The sequence below is a fragment of the Lithobates pipiens genome, unplaced genomic scaffold (assembly GCF_037356315.1).
Source record: "Lithobates pipiens isolate NorthernLeopardFrog02 unplaced genomic scaffold, aLitPip1_a1.2 Scaffold_13, whole genome shotgun sequence".
NCBI lineage: Eukaryota > Metazoa > Chordata > Amphibia > Anura > Ranidae > Lithobates > Lithobates pipiens.
In genome coordinates this window covers 123,008,322-123,033,344 of record NW_027507718.1, presented here as the reverse complement: position 1 = coordinate 123,033,344, position 25,023 = coordinate 123,008,322, and the positions used below count along the sequence as shown (strand labels likewise).

General features: G+C 43.0%; 1 protein-coding gene across 5 annotated transcripts in view; it reads left to right on the top strand.

Annotated features, from left to right (window-relative positions):
* EPS15L1 (epidermal growth factor receptor pathway substrate 15 like 1) overlaps positions 1–25,023 on the top strand; it is a 302,041-nt gene that overhangs the window by 90,967 nt on the left and 186,051 nt on the right. For all 5 annotated transcript variants that reach the window (XM_077475481.1, XM_077475483.1, XM_077475480.1 and 2 more), the window contains 3 exons: positions 3,210–3,446; positions 3,548–3,705; positions 8,079–8,235. In XM_077475481.1, the coding sequence (XP_077331607.1) occupies positions 3,210–3,446; positions 3,548–3,705; positions 8,079–8,235 (552 nt within the window). The remainder of the gene's footprint in view (positions 1–3,209; positions 3,447–3,547; positions 3,706–8,078; positions 8,236–25,023) is intronic.

Here is a 25,023-nt window from a genome sequence, read left to right as displayed (position 1 = left end):
AAAAAAAAAGGATCCTGTTGCTTTAAAGCATGTTATATAACGCAGCGCTTGTGCGGTGTCATTTGGCCTTTTCTATCGCCTGAAATACCTGACTGATCCTGCCTGGTTCTGCCCTCCCAACTGTAAACTGACCATGGTTTATCATGGCTGCTGAGCCCAGACACGGTGGTCAGTTTACATGCCTCCATCATTTGTTTTCTCCTCCTCTTCCCCCTCCCTTCCTGCCTGTCAACTAGTGACAGTGCCATCCCCTCCCCTACTGCTGATAAAATTACTTTTACCGTTTCATACAATCCTCTCTGTTTCATGATTGGTGCCCGTGTGTGTGTGTGTGTGTGTGTGTGTGTGTGTTTTAAAAAAAAAAAAAAGAAAACATTCTATACCTTATTTCAGAGTGGAGCTCACGTGACCGGCCACCTCTCTAATTCCAATTTGATTTAAATTTAAAGTGATTGTAAAAGATGTATATTATTTGCCCCCCATTGGCACTGTCTGTTCCTTCTTTTTATGAGTGTCCCCCTCAGCAAGTCGTGTGCTGAGGGGGTACCCAGGCTGGCTCACACCCAAGCCACGCAGTGTGCATCTCGCGCTCCCTCCTCACAATATCTGAAGGACAGCAGCAGTAACCTATGACCCGGGCTGCTCTCAAAATCTGTGAAATCGGGTAGCGAGAGCAGCAGAAGGGACCACTGAAGCATTAGAGAACTCAGGTAAGTGTTTAGGGCTTAGGTAAGTGTTTAGGGATGGGGAAAAATAGAAGTGGGTACAGGTACATTAATTTTTTTTTTTTTGAGTTTAGAACTACCTTAACCAGTTCTCGACCATGTCACACAGTTATGCTGTGGCACAATGGCTCTCCCAGGCAAAATCCTGTACGAGTACGTTCTACCCTTTTTCGGTCACCAGAGGGGGGACCCCATGTGCATCGCCGGTGGGCACGACCACACAAATCCCTGTGCTATCAGAGGAGAGGAGCCATATCGTTTGTTCCTACTAAGTAGGAAAAAAAAGATATGTCTCCTCTCCTAGTCACTCACATCCCCATACAGTTAGAACACAGTGAGGGAACACACAATTTACCTCTTGATAGCCCCTAGTGTTAACCCATTTCCTTCCAGTGACATACAGTAATCATGCATTTTTATAGCACTGATCGCTGTATAATGGTCAATGGTCCCAAAAAAGTGTCAAAAGTCTCCAATCTGTCCGTCACTAAAAAATTGCAGATCACCGCCATTACAAGTAAAAAAAAAAATGATAAAAATATGCGCAAACCAACCAATATACGCTTATTGCAATTTTTTTTTTTTTTACCAAAAATATGTAGAAAAATATATATTGGCCTAAACTGATGAAGAATTTTTTTTTTTAAATGGGAGATATTTATTATAGCAAAAAGTAAAAAAAATATTGGGGGCACTCGATGAGGAGGAGCAGCCAGGGTCACCACCGGGGGACCCCAGAAAAGGAGGATTGGGGCCGCTCTGTGCAAATCTCTTGCACAGAGGAGGTAAGTATGACTTGTTTGTTATTTTAAGAGAAAAAACCGAACCTTTACAATCACTTTAAGCCATCAATACAAACTTCCCTTCCAGCAATGAAACATGCATGAGTTTCATCACTGATATCTTTGCACTTTCTTTTTCCTGGTTTAGCAGCAAAATCTAGTGCAGCTCTGCATGGTAACCAATCAGCTTTTAGTTTTTATTGGCAAAGCTTAATTGAACAAGCTTAAGTTAGAAGCTGGTTGGTTGCAATTCACAGCTGCACCAGGTTCTGTGTGCACAAATTTTAGTAAATCGCACCCATAGTATGTCTCACGTGCAAAATAAAAAAGCCTGCCTGACCACTTACATCTGTTGTAAAGTTCCACATTGAGAGACGAATGCTTTCTGAGAAAATCATAGATGTTGCCGTTGCTGATGTGATAATGTAAATTGCATCGTTGATGTACTGACCTACTGTCCTGTACAAGAGAAAAAATGCAAATCAAAGAAGTCAGAGTAAAATCAATACCTTAGCTGCATACTTGTTCTGGTATAGTCACTCAAACTATTTAGAATATTCCTGTCACCATTTATGGCAGAGTGACCATGTCAGACGATGCCCCGCAATGCCCTCTGCTCCCCCCCTCGCTTAGAAAATCACCAATTCTTGCCTCTTTCTCACTGCAGTAAACCCTGTCCAATGTTGGGGTTTACCCAAGTGAATGATGTTACTGCTATCACATCTCAGAGTTTTCAGGTCTGAGCATTGTCACATGGGAGAAGTCATGTGCTTCCCCATACTTGGAAGTCCTGCTCTGTTAAAGTAATGGGGCAAAGAGGCAGAAAGGACATACCTTGCTAGGGGGTGGGTATCGGATATCTCTTTACTCGGTCAACATGACAGCCAAGGCAAATAATATAAAAGTGGTTGTTACCCTAAGAAAAAAAAAAAGGTCCTGTTCCTTGAAAGCACAATAAATAGCATAGTGCTTTTGCTATGTTATTTTGTCTCTTTCTATGCTGTAAAATACCTGGTTGATCCTGCCTTTTCCTGTCTTCCTCAGTTCAAACTGACCATGTTTATCATGGCTGCCAATCTATGATAAGGTGGTAAGTTTACTGTGTGTGTGTGTGTGTGTGTGTGTGTGTGTGTGTGTGTGTGTGTGTGTGTGTGTGTGTGTGTGTGTGTGTGTGAGCTGATCTCCCCTCCCCTCCTGCCGCTATTCTGTTTATCTGCAAAGTCACTGAGCATAATGTCTAGTAATCGCTGTTACAGCAAGCTATACAATATAGTGTGTGTGTGGTTATTTTTTGTTTTTTTAATTATGAAGTTTAATACTTTATTTCACAGCGCCGATGTGCAGTCAAATGACCTCCTGGCTGATGTCAGAGGAGAATCTCGGCCCTTCGCACTGTAGTTCTTAGATCGGTAAAGGAGAGCGACGGGAGGCCATGTGACTGCACAGCTGCGCTGAGAAAAAAAGATATTTAGCTTTTAAATAAAAACAAAAAAAAAATTCACGCTGCACTGTATAGCTTGCTATAGAGAGGGGATATCCGTAATTGTCCTCGGGTAACTTTACAACCACTTTAAGGTAATGAGTGATCAAGAATGATCAGGAAATGTTTGCTTAACATCTTTACAAGAGTTGAGTTAATTTTACATATGGGGTGCAACATAATCTGTATATAGTGTCTGGGTATGTTCCTTATCTCTTGTAGGCAATGCATCTTGTATACCGAGCGCTGGAGAAGGAGCCTGTCCCATCTGTCCTACCACAATCCTTGATACCCCCATCCAAGAGGAAGAAAACACCCACATTCCCAGGAGCTGTCCCTGTGCTTCCTGCTAGTCCCCCACCAAAGGACAGTTTGCGTTCTACTCCGTCTCATGGCAGTATGAGCAGTTTAAACAGTGCTGGGAGTTTGTCACCAAAACACTCCACAAAGTCTAGCCAGGTACAGAAAAAAATGTTTTCACCATTGTTTTGCTACAGAAGCAGGTTGCAAAGGCATATTTGAATAATGGTATGCTTTTCTTTTTTCTTTTTTTTTTAAAGCCTACTTTGAATTGGGTGGTACCTCTCACAGATAAGATGCGCTATGATGACATATTCCTTCAGACTGACTTGGACATGGATGGTTATGTTAGCGGGCTGGAAGTAAAGGATATATTCATTCAGTCTGGACTCCCTCAAACTCTTTTGGCTCACATATGGTGAGATAAGTGTAAAGACCACTTGCAATTTTTTGGTCTATTGCATGAAGGCAGTTCAAAGAATGTTGTCTTTTGTTGGGCTTTACTTTCTTTCTGCTGGCTCCTTGTAAGCAATTCCAAAGAAATATAGCTTAGGATGCTATACAGATTCAATTTGTCATTTGTGTTTTAAGCCTAGTACACAACTGTAGTTTTTTTTCATTCAACCCAGCAGGGCTGAACGGAAAAACTGACCGCCCAGGTGGAGCCGTTGTACTAACTATCCGATGTTAGTACAGTGATCACCCCTGCTGTTCTGTTGTGTTCTCACAGGTGGACACTCCCCCGGCCAGAACATTCCGGTCAGCGCCATTGGCTGAGAGCACCTATTGGGAGCTGAACCGCAGACCTTTTTCAGTCTTGCCCCTTTGACCGACTCCAGTGGTCTTGTTTACTAGGCTTTACCTAGGTATTTGTTGTAGTTCTTTTCAAAATTCCTAGCACAGCCCTCTCCTTGTAGAGTGAAAAGTAGTATATAATTTAAAAAATCTGTTAATTTGTTTTGAGCAGGTCTTCAAAACTATTCACATGAAGCAATTTTGCAAATGAGATATGGGATCTTCTCCCCCCGCTCGCTGTCACAATTTTAAAATAAAGCAGCTGTTATGTGAATGTAAAAACTAGAAGTACCAACAGCCTTTGTGGTTGTTGGCTTGTAGTTCTCAATAAACTACCAGGGTGCTGTTTAGCACTTTAGGTAGCTCATTGAGTCTACAGAGTGTAACTGCCTGACCATACAAGATGCAAGCAGACAGCTACACAGACTGCCTGCAAGAACCCTGCATTACAACCGTAATCTGCTGATCACAGGTGCAGTGCTTTCCAGGCTCATAGTAAAGAAAATATATATATATTTTTTTACCTGCACAAAGATGTACATTTTATTAATTTTCTTTATACAGGTGAACTTATCCTTTAAAGTGGTTGTATTGCTTGCTTGGTGATTTTTACCTACAGGTAAGCCTGCAATAAGGCTTACCTGTAGGTAAAAAGAATATTGACTCTGCTGACGTTAGCGGTGCATGCGTTCTGCAGGTTCGGCGTATCCTGGTAATGCATACTAGCACATTATGCTATTGTCTTGCAGATTTATTTATTTTTCAGTGGTTTCCTACCGCTTTAAGGAATAGTTATGCCATGCAGGAATAGAAAACCTCCAAAAAGGGGTTTCAGGAGTGACAAGGTTTCCCTAACATGGGGCAAAGTTGGGGGGGGCAGGGGGGAATGCTACCCATCTTCCCCCACCTTGTCTCCTAACCAGGGAAGCCAACATAGGAGGAAAGCATGGCTCGAAACTCCTGTGAGTTACGAAATATGGTCCAGGGGGCCCAGGTCATGGTATGCTTCTCCAACCTATTGTGCTCTGCTGCCATCAAATGTTCCAGATCCATGAGGGATTCCATCTCCAGTATCCACTCGGACCAGGGCAGGCAATATAAATAATTAACATATTGCAGTTAACGGATTCTTAGATTTGGTGGCTGCATTAATTTTCATTCATATTAGGATTTTTTTTTTTTTTCCATCTGGTGATCTGGCAAGTAAAGCCTCGTTCACACGATCAGATTTTCGGACGAACGGTCATCTATTTTTTGTTGCATGCTAGTCTCATGTCGGAAGTGAAGCGGTTACTTACTATACGAAAATTCTCATATGACAGAATACAACTTCAGAAGTGATGTAATATGTGGAATAGTTTTGTATCTATTCTTTAGTTTCTGAGCATGCATAGTCTTGCTCTTACAAATTTTTTTTGGACACAAACCATACTGATTAAACGAAAATCGGATGTTGTGTTTACATCCGAAAAAAATATTATAGTTTGCACATCCAGCTTTTGTAGTATGAAAATCGATATTGGCTGTCGAAAGCACCATACGAACGATCCGAAAATCAGCAGATCGTTTGTCGGGCGAAATTTTACTTCCGATTTTCGTATAATGTGTAATTTTATGTAAAATTTTTTTAACTTCCAGCTACCATTTTTCAAATGACAGGTGTGTGCCTATAATTGTCAGATATTATTCTTTAGTGTAAAAACCTTTATCCTTTAAGTTTAAACTTTTATCCCAAAAGGAAAAACTTAAAACTGTTGCTGTAACTGCTTAAAAAATGTTAGCTGGAGTTTGGCTTTAACAACTTGCTGGCCAGCCGCCATCATTATACTGCAGCAGGTCGGCATGATCCCGTGAACCGTTGTAGCTGTACATCGGCTCCTTAAGGCTAGGTTCACATTGCTGCGATGCGGGAACGCCGTGAATCCGCGGCGTTTTCCCGCATCGCATACCTCCCGCCGGCAGTTCACACTGCCCTATGCGGACGGCTGGGGGTGTCAATGTTATGTTAATGACACCCCCAGATCCGTCGGCATATCGCAGTGCGATCTGCCGACTCGCACAGGAATCGGATCGCATGGTGTGAACCCCCATGCGATCCGATTCCGTTGCGGACCCAAAAAAGGGTCCCGTGCGAGTTTGCTGCGGGACCGCTGCGAGTTCAGCCATACTATCTGTATGGCTGAACTCGCAGCGCTACGGAGATCGGATGTGATTTGCTGTGCGAATCACATCCGGTTCTCCCCCCGCAGCGGTGTGAACCCAGCCTTAAGCAGGATAGCAGGCGCATGCCCGCTGCACTACAGGGGTGCCGATGCACGTGGCCGCCAGCCACGCACGATCGCAGGCTATGATAAACACAAATCCCTGTTCTGTGAGGAGAGGCAGATTGTGAGTTCCTACTAGCTAGGAACAACGATCTGTCATCTCCTCTAGTCCGTCCCATCCCCCTACAGTTGGAACACACACTAGGGAACACAGTGTCCGATCTGTCCGCCATAATGTCACAGTCCTGATAAAAATCGCCGATCACCACCATTACTAGTAAAAAAAAAAAAAAATAATGACATAAATCTTTCCCCTATTTTGTAGACACTATAACTTTTGCGCAAACCAATCAGTATATGCGTTTTGCTTTTTTATTATTTTATTTTCTTTATTTTTTTTATTACCAAAAATATGTAGAAGAATACATATTCGCCTAAACTGAGGAAAAAAAATTCTTAAAAAAAAAAAAAGTAAAAATAGTGTTTTTTTTTTTTTCAAAATTGTCACTCTTTTTTTATTTTTTATTTATAGCACAAAAAATAAAAACTACGGAGATGAGCAAATACCACCAAATGAAAGCTCTTATATGTGGGGGAAAAAAAAGAAGGTTGAATCATTCTGCCATGATTGTCGCACAACAGCATCGCTAGGCAATCACGGCAAACCATGCTAAGCTTATCGCCCAAAATTAGGCAGGAGCTTCTTTTGGGCAACAAGCACGCATTGAAGTAAATTTACGCACAGAAACGTGTAAATCATGCATTTAAAACAAAGCAAACACACTATCTGAGCAAGCCCTTACTGGTTGGATCACCAGGTGAAAATAAAGGAGAAAAATCATTAAGAAAGAGAAAACTAATGCAGCCATTGCTTGCTTTTTTTATTTTCTTTTTTTTTTTTCATTCTTTATTTAAGGGTATGCTTCATAACATGGTAGTATGGCATGACAGCACAGTCGGTTATCAGAGGCGACAAGATGAAAATAACAGAGGTTAATTGTCACTAACCAAACAATATGCCATATGGCAATTCGGTAATAAATCTTGACTAACAATTCGGGGTCATAGTCAACTCTAGTAAAAAAAAAAAAAAAACATAACCATGTGTTAAAAAAAAGATAATTGCAGGAACATGGCTCATATGTACATACTGAGAGGATTAGGTCACCTACAGGCACGCATCTTTTGTAATGTAAGGGCAATTGATGACCCTCTACAAAAAGGGGGCACCCCGATCAGCTCTCTAAACAGCCGTACCATACGGTCAGTGCATACGGAAAGGTATTTTGGGGTGACAGAAAAGTGGACACACTAGGTGTCTAAAAGGGGAAGTAAACAAGAAAAGTAAGAGCAGAACAAAGCCATCACATTTTAAGAATTGATAAACTTCAATATATTAAATTTTTGTCATTGGGTTGAATACTGCTTTCTTTCTGGCATCTAGCATCTGAGAGCCACATTTAACTAGTGAGCGCATTTTTATTGTTTTATTATTTTTAATGAATCGTGACACCTAGATGGAGGCACCGTCTTGTTTGTTTTTTAGCTTCTTTAAGATCCTGAGCTTCTCGGATTGGTGTTTTGGTCTTTCAATATTCGTATAAGTTTAGTAAAGCCCTTTGTTGGCACTTGATTCTGTGCTGTATGATTTTACTGAGCTTGAATGAATTTCTTGAAATGTGTTTAAACATTCTAGTTATAGTAGAAAATCTTAATATGGCATCTGCTGCAGGGCTTTGGCTGATACGAGGCAGATGGGGAAGTTGAACAAAGACCAGTTCGCACTGGCAATGTACCTTATACAGCAGAAAGTCAGCAAAGGAATTGATCCACCTCAAGTCTTGTCTCCTGACATGATTCCGCCAGCGGAAAGGAGCACTCCCTTACAGGTAAACATACAACACCTGTTGTGCAGAATGCATTACATATGCTTCGTTCTGTATTGATAATTTTTGTGTATAATTGACATAAAATTAATAGTAGTTAACGCTCATTTATTAGTACTGTATATTGGCTAAATAATGCACTCGCTCAGCTGTCAAAGCCTAAGAACCCTTTCACACTGAGCCGCCTACAGCATCAGCGGTAAAGTGGACAGCACCGCTTCACCGTCATTTTAGTGGCGCTATTCTGCCGATAGCGGGGGGGGTTAACCCCCCGCTAGCAGCAGAAAAGGGGTTAAATACACCCGCAAAACACCGCCGGTATCTCAGCGCTGCCCCATTGATTTCAATGGGGAGCAGCGGTGGAGGAGCAGTGAGTTCACCGCTCCTAAGAAGCTGCTGGCAGGACTTTTTGTGACGCCCTGCCAGCGTGCCACTCCAGTGTGAAAGCCCTCAGGCTTTCACTCTGGAGTGAATGGAGCTGTTTTTTTTCAGATGCTATTTTTAGCGCTGTAGCACTTGAAAAATGCCTGCAGTGTGAAAGGGGTCTAAAAAATAAACTTTTAAAACTAACAACTAATGGAGGGCTTTTGCTGTTTACAGAATACAGCTTTGGGTTGCACCACTGTCACACCTCCATCCCAGGAGAAAAACTGCCAGTGCACCTAAAAATGTATACCTAATATGTTTGAGCCTTTCAATTGGGAAAGTTCCTCAAAAATACTATTGCCAATTGCCTTCTTTGCCCTCCTTGTACTATACATGCCCCACAATACTGACATTTCTCCACTGGTCGTAGTCTGCCCCAGTAGTTGTGCATCTTTCTTTAATCTGAGTTGTACCGTTGAACTGTACTGCACATGTTCATCTTCTCAGGCTTAATCTGTCTACTTGTAAGCTTGCATAATCAGTACACTAGAGCACAATGACTCAGTGAAGAGGACTATAGAATTGCTATGGTTGAATAAGGAAAATTGATTTGAAATTTGTAATTATTATTACAGGTACTTGTATATCGCTGACAATATACGCAGCTCTTTACATACATATATATTGTGATATTCGGGGTGTTTAGCTCTAGTGGTAGTTGCGAGTCACGTCAGTCAAGTTTCAGGGCATGGCAGCCCATTTTTATTAAAAGGCAAAAGGAAAGTCCATAACATAAAGTGTTTCCCACACAGGGGTTCTTCTACAGTAAATACAAATAAAAAGAAAATGCTAGCCCACCTGGTTCTTAAGCTCTCACTCAGCTTTATTTGCAGTTCCTCTTCTCTTTATGCTGGTCATCCAGACCATAGGTGTTTCTATGCAGATCACATTACTCTAGGACCCACAGCTGTGGTCTGGCCTTAGTCCTCAAGCCGTTTACTGCCTCTTGCAGGCACACACATGCTCTGTCTGCCCCCTGCAGCCTTTCTGACTCCTGGAGAGGATTGGAGTTGTCCTGACTCCCCATGCACAGACCCACTCTCTGTTGGGTGGAGCAGTCTCCAACTGGGAGCCCTAAGGTATTCCTATACCAACATTATATGGGCTGTGTGCACCTGAGTACACACCCTGCTGGTCCTCCACAAAACCCGGACACAGGGTTGGCAATTCCATCCCACCCAAGACATAATGGAATCTCCAAACTACAGAGCCCCATCTAGGTATACCAAAACCTGGAGAAAGCTGCAAAAGCCGTTTTCTCCAATCCGCATCTACACCCTGTAGTCCTCCACTGAGCCAATGTGCACACACTGTGTCCTTTAACCAACCAATTTCACAGTGACGGTGTCTTTCTGTCACAATATGTATATAGTACATCACATCAGCACATCAGTCCCTGCCCTCAACGAGCTTACAGTCTAAGGTCCCTAACTCACATTCATACATATACTAGGACCAATGTAAACAGGAGCCAATTAACCTACCAGCATGTCTTTGGCATATGGGAAGAAACAGGAGTACCCTGAGGAAACCCATGCAGGCACAGGGAGAAATTGCAAATTCCATGCAGGTTTTCCGTGATTGGAGTGTAGAACAGTGGGGAGTGCAAGCTATTATTATTATTTTTGTGTTTTTAAGGAAACCCATGCTTAAAAGAATACTTAAGCTAACATCACTTTTCTTCTCTTGAATATACTATTTTCCAGTCTCTCTGGTTTTAATACTTTAGTCGCGTACCTGCCACAAGTATGGAAACCAATTAAGTGAGAACTCCTCATCTGCATGCTTGTTCTTTGCCAGTGACTCAGAATATGTTTGTTTAATATAATAAAACAATAAGTGGAAAAGGGACCTGGAGGATGTGGCGCTGGAATTTTCTCTTGTTTTGACGTTCGCAGTGATACCTTACATGTGTGGTGCAATCAACATTTACATATGCATGCGGGACTTGTATATGGCTTCACATTTGCTCGAGGCACTTAAAAAAAAAAAAAAAGTTTCCATTTTATTATTTCTTTTATTTAATCCTTTTTTCTACACTTTGCCTTTATTTAAATAAACTTTATTGCTATCACAAAGGATCCCATGTCTCTTACCTCTGAGCCCGGTTTGATGATATGCTTTATAAGCCAGTCATGGCTTGTAAGCATCAAACTGAAACCAAAATGACCATCCTTATTGCTTCTGATTTCTTACATCAGTTGATTTACCTGCCTCCCTTCTCGGTGCACCACTACATCAAGTGGCTGCAGTACCTCACTCCCCAATCACATAGGAGAGCCCGGGAAAAGGCAGCAAGGGGGTGTCCACCCCCATTCTGTCCCCAGTAGAAGTGATTGGGCAGCTGTTGAGCCACTCAGATCACTTTTACAAGAAAGCCCATTGCCAGCTGCAAATTTTTGTACAAGGATCATGGCTGCAGCGGCAGCCATGATCTCTGTACAGCCACTTCAACTTGAGGGCCTACGGGTAAGTCCTAAGGGATTGAAGTGTTTAAGTATACTGTATCTAATTTCAGGATTAAACCACTGACACTGCCCTCATGGGAAGATTCCACTCTAGTGATGTTCTGATGGCAACTTCAAATCTTGCGTTGACCCTTTTTTTAATTCATTGCCATTGGTGATCAGGACGTTTCAAGAAAATCAATCACCTTAACGGCAATAAAAACATTACAGTGTCTCCCCGTATCCAACCCTTCTGGACAGAGGTTCACCGTCTCATTTGTAAGATCACCACCCTCCCCATTGATTTTTCGCCAGCACAACTACTTCTTCACCATACCTCGATTTCGAGATCGAAATACCAAAGATCACTGGCGCAACACCTCATTAATGCAGCGAGAATGTGCATCCCGGTTCTATGGAAATCCAGTACCCCACCCTCCATCTCAGATTGGTTCCATCGCATCTCCAAGGTAGCTGAGATGGAAGAACTTATACACCAAACGAAAGATTCTCCACTAGGCTTCTGGAAAATTTGGGCTTGTTGGCATCATTTCCGACACTCATCGGAATACGTATCATTACTCTCCTAAGTCCTGGCATTTATATATTACCTTGTACCATTTTCTTAGGGCCTGTACCTAAAACATACGCCCCTGGCTAATAACATGTTTATTAGTGTCCTTTCATTGGAAAAATACTCAAGAATGTGAACATCTACTATCCTTGATATTGGGTTAATCTACTACTTTTCACCTTTGTGTTTATATACCTGTAGAGTAGTTTAATGCTCTATAGTTAGTCAAGTTATTTCAAAGTATTGTACCATTCTGGGGGATTTTTACACCTCATAGGATTGTCACGATTGAATGACTTGTTGTGTACCTGATGTACTATATTTCTGTTCATCATTCTGTAAACTATTCATACCTTTTTCAATAAACCTTTTTTGGGGAAAAAAAAAAAAACATGACAGTGTCTCTAACCACTCACCACTTTATCCAGATCTAAAAAAAAAAAAATGTTTGGTTGTAGTTATATTTTAGTTTGCAAGAGTGATTGGCAGTTCATGGGAGCTAAATGACTGTCTTTTAGGGCCTTTGCGCACCACATCTCAGTGCACTGCAATGCTGGCATTTTAAGTGAATGGGCTGTTTATGTGCAAAAATTAGGTTCTGATTTTTCCCCTAATCGTCTTTCAGGACAGCCACCTGAGAGACCTTGGCCCCTCCCCTCTGTAGGAAACACCTGCGCCAGCCTTCTATAAATTTCCTCCTCCCCTGCTGCTCCTCAGTTATTTGTGTTTCCTGCAGGAGGGGAGACACCAAGGAAACCAAGCCTAGGAGAGTCAGGAGGCTCAGGCAGATGTCCTGGAAAGCAGCAGAGGCTGCTTGGGCAAAAACTGACCTGTAATGCTGCCCCCGCATCACTGAGCGCAGATAGAGGTCGGGGACGCTCCTGTTCAGCTCCGAGTGCAGTGCAAGGAGGTGCATGGCCGGCCGTCTCATACCCCCAGCAGAGTGAAGCACTCATCAGTGCAAACCACGCCGGGTATTGTGATCGGCGGTGACGGGTGACGTCACATCCGTTGAAGGGGGCGTGCACTTCTGGGTTTGAGGTTTCCGGATGCAAAACATGAAGAGGAGTCAGGCATTGGGCTGGAGAGGAGCCACATACTCTGTAGGCTCCGGTGGTGACACCAGCATGTTGGATGCAGAGGGAAGGGACACTGCTCCAGCAGAGATCAGCTCCAGCCATATCAAGGTAAGGGGAACCTAGGGTGGAACTCCCCTGCCCTAAACCACTACCCCCCAACACCCCCCCTCAAGAGTACATGGAAAATGGGGTGGAAAGGGGGGGTAGGCAAGCTCCCTCCCGTGTCAGAGGGTGGTTCATGGGGCCCCTGGTGAGGGTAGCCCACATGAAAGACACTGTGCACCTGCAATTTTGCAGGTAGGAGTATGGCAGTATTAATGTTGTGGGGTTTTCTTTATGTCATTGCAGAAAACAGATAAAACCAAGCCCTCACAACTCAAAAAAGAGGTGCCCTTCTTGTAAAAATACACTTAAAGATTCCTGGGGGAAAGCGTTGTGTAAGGAATGTATTCATAAACTAGTGCAAGAACATTCCACTGAACAGGGCAATGATTTAGCGGCATCTGTTAAGGAACTATCCAGTACCTTTTGAGTCTTTCAAAACCTTTTTTGAAGGATTTCAGATCCCACAGCTGCAGACTGCTCCTCCTTCAGTACAATCGGCACTACCAAAGACGCAAGCACTACCCTCCACTAGTGCAAGTCCTTTAGTAGCCCCTAGGGAGGAGGCAGAGGTCTGGCTCCCAAGAATCAGAGGGTGAGTCACTGGAAGGGGATTCCAGAAATCCCTCCCAATATAAGCGCTCATTAGAAGCGGTAGATCAGCTTTTGGGAGCCATTCATACCACATTGGGTATAGAAACGGAAAAGAAACCCTTATCCCTACATGATCAAATGTATGAGGGTTTAGGAGAACCGGAATTTTCCTGTGCACGGGGTCCTAATAGAGGCAATTAAAAAAGAATGGCAGGAACCAGAAAGAAAACTATTTTTTTCTAAAGCCTTAAAGAGACAGTTTCCATTTGCAGATGAGGAATCATCAGTGTGGACCAAAACCCCAAAGCTAGATGCAGCCTTCTCACAAGTTTCCCGGCACACAGATTTAGCTTTTGAGGCTATGGGGGTCTTATCTGAAGCAATGGATAAGAGAATGGGCTATTAAGGAAGTCGGGAGACTCCACAGTGGGAAGCCTACAACCAGCAATGGCAGTCACGGTGGTGGCTAGGAATGTAGAGTTTTGGTTAAACCATATTCAGGAACATATTGAGGAAGGAACTGCAAAGGAGCAGATTTTATCCTCATTTCCCACTCTTCTACGAGGCATTGCATATATCGCAGATGCATCGGCAGAGCTGGTACGCATGGCAGCCAGATCTTCAGCTCTAGCTAATTCTACCAGACGGGCCCTGTGGCTAAAGACATGGCAGGGGGACTGCGCATCCAAAGCCAAACTGTGCAGGATCCCGTTTACAGGGGTTCTGCTGTTCGGGCCAGGATTAGAGAAGGTACTGGACCGTACAGCAGACAAAAAGAATGCGTTTCCACTAAAGCGGAAAGCAGCTTGGAGTCAGCCTCAACAAAATAAAAAGAGGCAAAAGGGGACACACAATCCCGTTTCTCAACACCCAAGGCAGATAACCAAAGGAAACCTTGGGTCCAGAGAGGGAAAAGCAGGGGAGGAGCGATTTTTCGTCGTCCTGAGCAAACCCGTAATAAACAATGAAGTAGTCTCGGTGGGAGGAAGACTGGGGGCCTTCATCTCACAATGGGAAAAAATATCATCCAATCAGTTTATTTTAAGGACAATAAGAGAAGGCTATTTTCCAGAGTTCTCAAAATCACCCCCAAACAGACTTTACATCACCAAACTTCCAAAAAACTGAGAAAAAGCCAGAGGGTTAATGAGGTCCATAAAGGATCTCAGAAAACAAGGTGTAATCAAGGTACCAAAAGAAGAAAGAGGACAGGGCTTCTACTCCCACACATTTGGAGTACAGAAACCCTCAGGAAAGGTCAGGCCAATCCTCAACCTCAAACCTTTAAATCTATCCATAACTTACAAAAGATTCAGAATGGATTCCATATACTCAGTAAAGGCTCTGTTACCACCAGACTGTTATATGGCTTCACTAAATTTAAAGGACGTGTACCTATACATACCGATACATCAAAGTTGTTAGAAGTTTCTAAGGTTAGCAATAGAAACAGGAAAGGAGACCATACACCTTCAATTCCAGGCTCTACCCTTCGGCCTATCATCTTCGCCGAGAATGTTTACAAAAGTTCTAGCGGAAGCTCTGGCACCATTGCGACTAAAGGGCATATCCATCATTGCCTATTTAGACGACCTTCTCCTTTTTGTAAAAACTCCCGGGAGGTTATTAGAAAACCTCAAATACACAAGGACATTCTTAGAAAGTCTAGGTTGGTAAATGTAGAAAAATCTAATTTACAACCCATGCAACAAATAAAGTATTTGGGATATATAATAGACTCAGTCCAACAAAGAGTTTTTTTACCCAAGGAGAAAATAGGGAAAATTCAAAAATAAATAAGAACAATGCAGGCCAATCTACCATGTTCAATAAGAAAAATCTCAACACTGGGGTTCCTAACGTCTGCAATCCCAGTGGTACAGTGGGCAAGTCTACATTTTCGGCCACTGCAGATGTTCTTATTAAACATATGGGATCACAGGCAGGAGTCGCTGGATACACAGGTGTTAGTACCAGTAAAGGTAAAAAAAAGACCCTATGCTGGTGGAGAAGGGCAGAAAACATAAACAAAGGATGGCTATGGATCCTACCCATTTCCCGAATCCTAACCACAGACGTAAGTGGCACAGGGTGGGGAGCACATTTAGACTCCCAGATAACACAAGGGACTTGGGGGAAGGAAGAGTGGATGAGGTCATCCAACTGGAAAGAGTTGAAGGCAGTATGGTTCGCACTTCATTCCTTCCAGAAAGAGTTGAGAGGACATCATATACAGATCAGACAACTCGTCGGTAGTAGCCTACATAAGCAAACGGGGGGAACCAGAAGCGGAGCACTATGGTCTTTAGCAGAAGAAATCTTGAAATAGGGAGAGAAAAACATACTCTTTTTCAACAGACCACTTAAAAGGGCATTTAAACAAAGTGGCAGATTTCCTCAGCAGGAAGAAAGTAAGAGAAGGAGATTGGGTACTAAAACAGGAGGTATTCGACCAGATTACAAAAAAATTTGGAATACCTCAGGTACACTTATTTGCTTCAAGGGAAAGCAGGAAATTTCAAGTATTCTCCCTGAGAAGAGAGGATGGAGCGCTCGGAGTAGACGCATTAGTGCAAAAGTGGGCATTCAGCAAATGTTATGCCTTTCCCCCACCAGTGCTACTACCAGCAGTAATCAGATAATTCTGTACAGAAAGCACATCATTCTCATAGCACCTCACTGGCCCAGGAGACCGTGGTTCTCTCTGCTCAAAGAACTCGCCATAGAGCCCCCTTGGTTGCTACCAGTCCAGGAGGACGTACTATCATAGGGCCCAGTGTACTGTCCACAAGTGGAAAGGTGGAAATTAGCCACCTGGTATCTGAGGAGCAACTGCTGAAAGCAAAAGGATTCTCAAGCCGTTTGATAGAAACACTGCTGAAAAGCAGGAAGGTTGAGACACGTAATATATACCAGAAAGTATGGAAATGTTTTAGCAGATGGTGCACAGAGAACAACTTCAAAACACAGAGCTCAGTAGCAGTCTTAGAATTTCTACAGAGTGGTGTAGACAAAGGACTAAGCCTAAGTACGTTAAAGAGACAAGTGTCAGCACTGTCTGTATACCAGGAAAGAAGTTTACCTTCCATGGATAATCAGACTCTTTAAGTCTGTGTGAAGACAGAGGCCGATACAAGGTACGGCCTTTCCAAAGTGGGACCTGTCACTAGTGTTGCAAACTATGACAGCAGACCCCTTTGAACCACTAAAGGATTGCAGCCTGAAGATGCTGACGCTTAAAGCAATCTTCTTGGTAGCAATTACTACAGCCAAAAGGGTCTGCGAGTTATAAGCACTATCAATCAGACCCCCCTTTTGCCAGATCTTCCTGGATTGTATAGTCTTTAAAATGGACCCGGGATTTCTGCCTAAAGTGGCCTCAAGATTTCATAGAGGCCAAGAAATTGTGTTACCATCATTTTGTCCAAATCCTTCTCTGGAACAAGAAGTAAAATTCCCTAATTTAGATGTCAGGAGATGCATCTTACATTATTTAGAAGCAACAAAGACAATTAGAAAGACAGAGTCTTTATTTTATATTCTGGAGCTAGGCTAGGGCACAAAGCTTCAAGAAGCACAATAGCCAGATGGCTAAGAGAAGCCATAGAACAGGCTTACAAGTTAGGAGGTATGCAGATCCCAGAGGGAATCAGGGCACACTCCACAAGGGCAATGGCAGCATCACAGGCAGAGAGAGCTGGAGCAACGCCAGAACAGATTTGTAAAGCAGCAACATGGTCCAGTTTTACCACTTTTGTAAGACACTATACTTATGGTCAGCTAAAGATCAGGCCTTTGGACGCAAGGTCTTGCAAGCTGTGGTCCCGCCCTAAGGGTAAGTGCTTGGTTATCCTCTCAGCTGGCTGTCCTGAAAGACGATCAGGGGAAAAACTAAGTTACTTACCGGTAACGTTCTTTCCCGGAGTCTTTCAGGACAGCTGGGTACCCACCCATATGTGTATCAAGACATAAAGATTTCCTTACAGGAAATGTGATATAATTGATTGTGTATCATATGTTCTTGTGTCTCCCCAGCAAACTGGAGGTGCTCTATAAAGAACTGAGGAGCAGCAGGGGAGGAGGAAATTTATAGAAGGCTGGCGCAGGTGTTTCCTACAGAGGGGAGGAGCCAAGGTCTCTCAGATGGCTGTCCTGAAAGACTCCGGGAAAGAACATTACCGGTAAGTAAGTTTTACTTAGAAGTGTTTTTTTTTCTTTGTGTGTAGAGCAATACAATGCACAGAACACCTGCTGATGTATTGCAGTGCACTGTAGATGCATGTTTGGGTTCCATTTTACAGTGTGTCACCATAGACATCTACAGTATGCCAGTGTGTGTCTTGCATCTACAATGCGCATCGTGTCCCAGGAGCACATGTTTTAATGTGGTTCAGTTGCATTTTGAAAATCTCCATTTACTTGCTGGCTAAGTTACAGAGCTTTAGGCAAAGATTTAGAACTACATAAAACAAGTATTCTTAAATTTAAAGAATTCGGGGCACTATAACCCCCTCCTGTTTTTCTTGGCCACCTCACACTACACAGTACCTGAAGCCTTTATACTAAACTGCAGGCTCTCATATAGATCAAAGTGTGTTGCCGAAGTGAAAACCGGTCTTTTATCGACTTGGAAAAACATTTCCCTCTCATTTTTCTTCTCCCTCCTGCACATTTCTCTTGGGGTGTACCCATGAAGAAACAAAATTGTTAAAGCTCCTGAGGAAGCGTTGCTCAAAAACGCGAAACATGTAGAGCGCCAGAACATTTCTGAGTCTTAGTTCTGTACTTGATACCCTGTCTTATTTACTTCCTGTATTAATGTATAATTTGTTATTTTTTGGATATATATGGAAATGAATATGGATTTTGTCTAGACTGTACTAATTTTGAGAGGATATTAAGCAGCACTTGATATGTTTTTGTAATCCCCCTCTTTTTTTGTTCTAAATTTTATTTTTTTAATAAATAATATTTTTGAATATATCGTTTTTTTATTTTTGCCTAAAAAGTCCAATAGAACCAACACTTTTCCTTGAGGTCTTTTGTGTGAAGGTTTCTCTTTTCCCCTTCTCTCTTGTCCCTTACAATTTTTTAAATATACAGTATATTAACCACTTACAGACCGGGCCATTTTGCTGGTCAGACCACTTTTTGCGATTCGGCACTGCGTCGCTTTAACAGACAATTGCGCGGTCGTGCAACGTGGCTCCCAAACAAAATTGACGCCCTTTTTTTCCCACAAATAGAGCTTTCTTTTGGTGGTATTTGATCACCCCCTGCAGTTTTTATTTTTTGCTCTATAAACAAAAATAGAGCGACAATTTTAAAAAAAACGCATTATTAAAAATATATAAAAAAAACATTTTTTTCCCTCAGTTTAGGCCGATACATATTCTTCTACATATTTTTGGTAAAAAAAATCGCAATAAGCGATTATTGATTGGTTTGCGCAAAAGTTATAGCGTTTACAAAATAGGGATAGTTTTATAGCATTTTTATTAATAATAATTTTTTTTTTTTTAACTAGTAATGGCGGCGATCAGCGATTTTTATTATGACTGCGACATTGTGGGGGACCCATCGGACATTTTTGGGACCATTGTCATTTATACAGTAATCACTGCTATATAAATGCAGTGATTCCTGTGTAAATGACACTGGCAGTGAAGGGGTTAACCAGTGGGTGGCAGTGTAGGGGTTAAAGCGGAGGTCCACCCTAAAATGGACCTTCCGCTCATCGGAATCCTCCCCCCCTCCGGCGCCACAATTGGCACCTTTCAGGGGGGAGGGGGGTGCAGTTACCTGGATAATCCAGGTAACTGCACCCACTTCCGGGATAGCTCTCTGCGGAAAGGGGCGTAGATTACGCCCCTTTCCGCAAGTGCCCGCCCCCTTCCGCAAGTGCCCCGCTGCCTGCTGGGAAACACACAGATCCCAGAGGCAGCGGGGACCGTCCTTATTGCGCAGCGCGGCTCGCGCATGCGCTGTAGGGAACCGGGAAATGAAGCCGAAAGGCTCCATTTCCTGATTCCCATACCCAAGATGGCGGCGGCAGCACCCGAGTGACGATCTAAAGATCGGCTTCGGGTGCCGACATCGCGGGCGCGCTGGACAGGTAAGTGTCACTATTTTTAAAGTCAGCAGCTGCAGTATTTGTAGCTGCTGGCTTAAAAAAAAAAAAAAAAAAAAACGCGGAGTCCCGGCGGACTCCCGCTTTAAGTGTTCCTAGGGGTGTGTTACTAACTGTGGGGGGGTTGGGCTTTCATTTAGTGAACACTGATCTCTGCTCCAATCACATGGAGCAGAGATCAGCATCACTAGTTGCTAGGCAGAATGGAGAAATGCTGTTTACACGGCATTTCCTCCGTTCAGCCATCCCGTGAGACGATCGCGGGTATGCCCGCGGCGATCGAGTCCGCGGGTCCCGCGACCGGACTCACGGGGGTCCCGACCAGCGCGGGAGCGCGCCGGCGGCGGCACGCTCCCGATGGCAGGGCAGCATTGAAGATTGGACGTACCTGTACGCCAATATGCCTGCCCTTGCCATTCTGTCGACGTACATCGTCGTGCACTGATCGGGAACGGGTTAACATGTCGTTTTTCAGGGGCCAATAGTCCTGCAGATCCCTCTCTCCTTTAATTATGAATGATGGGACAGAGGATATGGGTGGTGAGTTCAGCAGGCTATACATGAGGGAGGGGCGCTCCTCCATCATTTGCACCTATTATCGAACAGTGTAAGGTGTCTAACAAAGGGATTTGAAGGTGGCAGATAACAGATCAAATAAGATAATTGCATTGTTTTCCAGAGCCCTCAAGAACCAGCTACAAAATTGTACAGTGTATGGTCAACTTTAGATGACAGGTTGTGTCTGCTGAGTGAATCATCTGCTAGAGTGAGTCTTGGTGGTTTATCGGCCCATAAAAAATGATGAAGTGTATGATTTACAATCTTTAAGAATAAGGCTGGAATGTGTATGGGCAGTTATTGAAAATACAGTATACAAAATCAGATATTCATTTTTTTAAATGTTACACCGTCTGACCCACAAGACGTGGCCTGTGTGTTACTAAGTGAGTTTTTTTTTTAAATCTTAAGCAGGAGGGGAACACGTCATGAGACACATTTCCAGAAAGGCTTTATTCTCTTTTCACTTATGTAAAATATTGAAGCAGTCTGTAAAATGAGCCTCACACGTATGCCTTTTCAAGGAAAATGCCTTGACCTAAGACACCTAACCAATACATAAAATATGTAACACAAGGGAAGTTTTTACTCCCAACAGTGCAAGAGCTCAAGTTGTCCCTGACCTGTGTGTTGTCGGTGGTTTCAAAGGGATACAAAATAGAGTGCAAAACTGCTTTCTTCTCTCAAATCGACCAAAAAAGGCCCAAGGACAGTCAGCCCAATGTCTTCAACCGTATTTGTCTCAGTATCTCCACAAGAGTTTAAAGGATTTTATTCAAACCTGTTCATGGAACCAAAGCCCACTGAGGTTATTCATATAATTCTGGGCTTAAAACCCTTCAACAAATGACCTTCGAAATTCCCAAATTTTACATGGAATCTCCAAGGTTGGCAGTTTCAATACATGGCATCTCAGATATCTGAGATGTTTATCTGCATGTTCTCATTTATCCACTGCATCAGCACTTTCTGCCCTTTGCATTAGCAATTATTTCTAGTTTGTTGCACTACTGTATGGCCTGTCCTTTGCTCCTGGAGTATCCACAAGGGTCCTAGCACCTCTTGCCCCTCTCAGAACTCAGGGTGTCAAGGTCACAGGCTCTCTAGACACCTTTTTTTTAAAAAAGACTCTTTTCCCTTGCAGCTGTCAGCAAACATGCACATGAATTCACATTCGGATCCTCTAGACCAGGGGTCTCAAATTGGTGGCCCTCCAGCTGTTGCAAAACTACAAATCCCATCATGCCTCTGCCTGTGGGAGTCATGCTTGTAACTGTCAGCCTTGCAATGCCTCATGGGACTTGTAGTTTTGCAACAGCTGGAGGGCTGACAGTTTGGGATCTCTGCTCTAGCCCTTCGATTGGGTGAGCAATTAAAAAAGAATCTGCTCCCAAGCCTTCTGTTCGCTGTGAATACTCGAGTCTGGTCTTGGAAACATCCCAAGCAATGACTGCTTCCAGAAAAGTCTGTGCCAGTTACCCAGTTTCATTCAAGAACTCTCCAACGCAACATCTTGTCGATCTGGAACAAGCATTCTTTTAACTTACCCATGCCCCTGACCAGCCAAGCAAGGAAGTACCCATCTTGGTGGGTCTCCAGCCCAGCTTCAACAATAGGGAAGTCTTTCCTTCCCTATCACTGACAAGTGATAACAGATGCCAGTCTCTCAGGCATGGGAGGAGCAATCTCGTCCCTCATGGCACAGTGAACATGGTCCCCTGTGGAAGCCAAGCTTTCTTTCAACATTTTGGCTCTCAGAGCAGTTCAGGTGGCTCTGTAAGACTGGGGCAGGGTGCATTCAGAAATTGACACATCAACCACCAAGTAGCATCAGGAGTCTGGAAATTTACTGTCTAGAGATCTCTGCACTCTACACAACAGGAGTGGAAAAACTGGAAATTGAACTATCTCGGCTACCACTGCCTGGATCAAGGGGAATGGGCCATTCAATAAACACTTTCATTTTATGTTTCAGAAATTGGGGACTCTGAATGTAGACTTCATAGCCTCCAGATTCAACAATGCACCTCAAGACTAGGGATTCTTTAGGACTAGCCTTGGATTTCTTTATTATTCCCTGGTCTTAGTACAGGCCAATTAATGCCTTCAGTCCAGTGTGATTTTGTTTCATCAGTTCCAAAAAATAGAGCAAGAGAAGAAAACGGGGATTCTAATTGCACCAAACTGGTCCAAAAGAACCTGATACACAGACATACTCAGACTTCTAGCAGATGTCCCCTGACCTCTTCCCAACAGAGAGAATCTGCTATCTCAAGACCCTCTATTCCTGGGATCTGCAATTAGCGGACCTCCAGATGTTACAAAACTACAAGTCCCATCATGCGTCTGCCTCTAGGTGTCATGCTTGTGGCTGTCAGTCTTGCTATGCCTCATGGGATTTGAAGTTCTGCAACAGCTGGAGGTCCGCTAATTGCATGTCCCTGCTCTATTCCATTCTTGCCTCAATCTCTGGCTTGAAGGACATGGCTGTTTAACCCCAGATCTTAAAAGGTGGAGGGGTCTCTGAGTCTGTTATTCCTACCTTGCTAAAAACAGAAAAAGCCACTTTGAGAAGATTCACTATTGTACTTTAAAATCCTCCTTTGCCTGGTTTGAATACAGATACATCAGTCCCAGAGACTACTGTGTGCCTCACATGCTAGTCTTTCTTCCTTCAGGTTTCATTAGAACTTGGTCCTTACAGTTTTCAGCCCTTTCCAATCGTCTTCAAGGATCTCTGGCTTCAGTCTTCTTTTGTAAAAACCTTTTTTTTTTTTTTTTTTTTTTTTTTTAAATGAGCGTATCCCACCCTATGCTTCCTTGGGATCCAAACTTAGTTCTCTCTGCCCTTTAAACCCATGAAGGATGTTCTCTTAGATGACTTCTCCTGATATTTTGGTTGCTATCACATTCTTCAGATGTGTGTCTGTCTCTTGTAATGAGCTGTTTCTCATATTTCCCCAAAAAATAGGTTGTCTTATGCCCCCATGACCATCCTTTCTCCCTAAGGTGCTATCAGGCTTCCACCTCAATGAGGACATGCATATTACTACCATCCTTATGCTTTTCCAAAGGAAATCTCTATTCATTTTCTGGATGAAGTCAGAGCCTTTAGCGTCTATCTCAAATCATCAGATTAGATCAGACAGGCAAATTTCAAATTTCCTCAGGACCTTAGAAGCAACACCCTGCTTCCATATTCACCATGGTGAGATGAATAAGAAATATGGTTGCTGGAGCTTGCACTCTCATGGACAGATCTCCTCTTGGGCTTTTACACGCACATTCCACAAGATCAGTGTGAGTGTTCAGGGCATTTCATCACCAGACCCCTGTAGCCTAGCTGTGTACAGCCTGTTTTTACTTTTTCAAAGTTATATGTAAATGTACAGTTTTCTATTTTGTGTGGCCACCATTATTTTACAGCACTGCCTTAACCCTCTTGGGCATGGAGTTCACCGGAGCTTCACAGGTTGCCATTGGAGTCCTCTTCCACTCCACCATGACAACATCACGGAGCTTGTGGATGTTAGAGACCTTGTGCTCCTCCACCTTCTGTTTGAGGATGCTCAATAGGGTTTAGGTCTGGAGACATGCTTGGCCAGTCCATCACCCTTATTTACCCTTATCTTCTTTAGCAAGGCAGTGGTTGTCTTGGAGGTGTTTTTGGTGTTGTTATCATTTTGGAATACTGCCCCACGGCCCAGTCTCGGAAGAGAGGAGATCATGCTCTGCTTCAGTATGTCACAGTATATTAAAGTGTTTCATTTTTCCAAAGATGTGATTTTCATATGACTGCTTACTCCCCGAAACTCAATGATGTAAAAGATATATACGCCAAATTTCAAGAAGATTGGATATTTATGGGTTGCACATATTGATCACTTTTATCAAAGAAAAGTCTGTGGGCTTCGTTTGATAAGAAGATATATACAACAGTGCTGGATGAAGAAAGTCCCGTTCAATGCTTTCTAGAAGAACAATGAGTGAAAATGGTTAACTACATACAAAATGTCCTAAAAGATGGAAGTCATCCAAGAGAAGACTACAAAGAGTTAATACAACTCTCACTCCTGTACCTAGGAGGTTGGTCTAAAAACGACTTCAGTTTCAGGATCCCAGGGGCACTGCATCAAACAAGGTGGATGGCAAAAGCAATATATGCACTTAAAATTGTCTTATTAACTAAACAGTTGAATATTCCTCAACGACAATTGGAAGGAATGAAACAGGTTGCATATTTTATCAGTTTCATATATGTTCGCTTTTGGGATGAGGCAATTGTAAGTCGATGGGCTCCAAAGAATGATATGGATATGCTACAGCTTTTGAGCACTTACTCAGATACAGACTTCAAAAAGTGTGCTCTCACCTTTACTAAGAGACACCTTTGGTATCTGTCAGAAACAAATGTAGGATTGGCTTTTGGACGAACTTATTACTCAGGCTGTTAAGGAAAATATGAAAAATTTAGAAACCAAACCTGCAAAGAAATAGGAAATGAAACGATTAGAGTATAAAAACATGGTTTTCAAAGGAAAAGACCTGAGCCATTTAGTTACTAATAAAACAAAGACGTTCTTTGAATTGTTTGGGATCTGCGACGTGACAAAATACAAGGGATCATATTACCTATTAATCTAAGTGTATAGCAGGGGTGCCCAACCAGTGGCCCAGGTGCCACATGTGGCCAGCGGAGCCCTCTGATGTGGCCTGTGACCTCCTGCTCTGTGATGGCGGGATGGCAAGTCCAGATTGTGGGTTGCCATCCTGCCATTCCAGAGCATCAGTGTTGTGAATAAATCCACCGGTAGAGCTTCTGTTAAAAAAAAAAAAGCCACTGGTAGAGGAAGCAAGTGGCTGCAGAGCTGCATAAGCCAA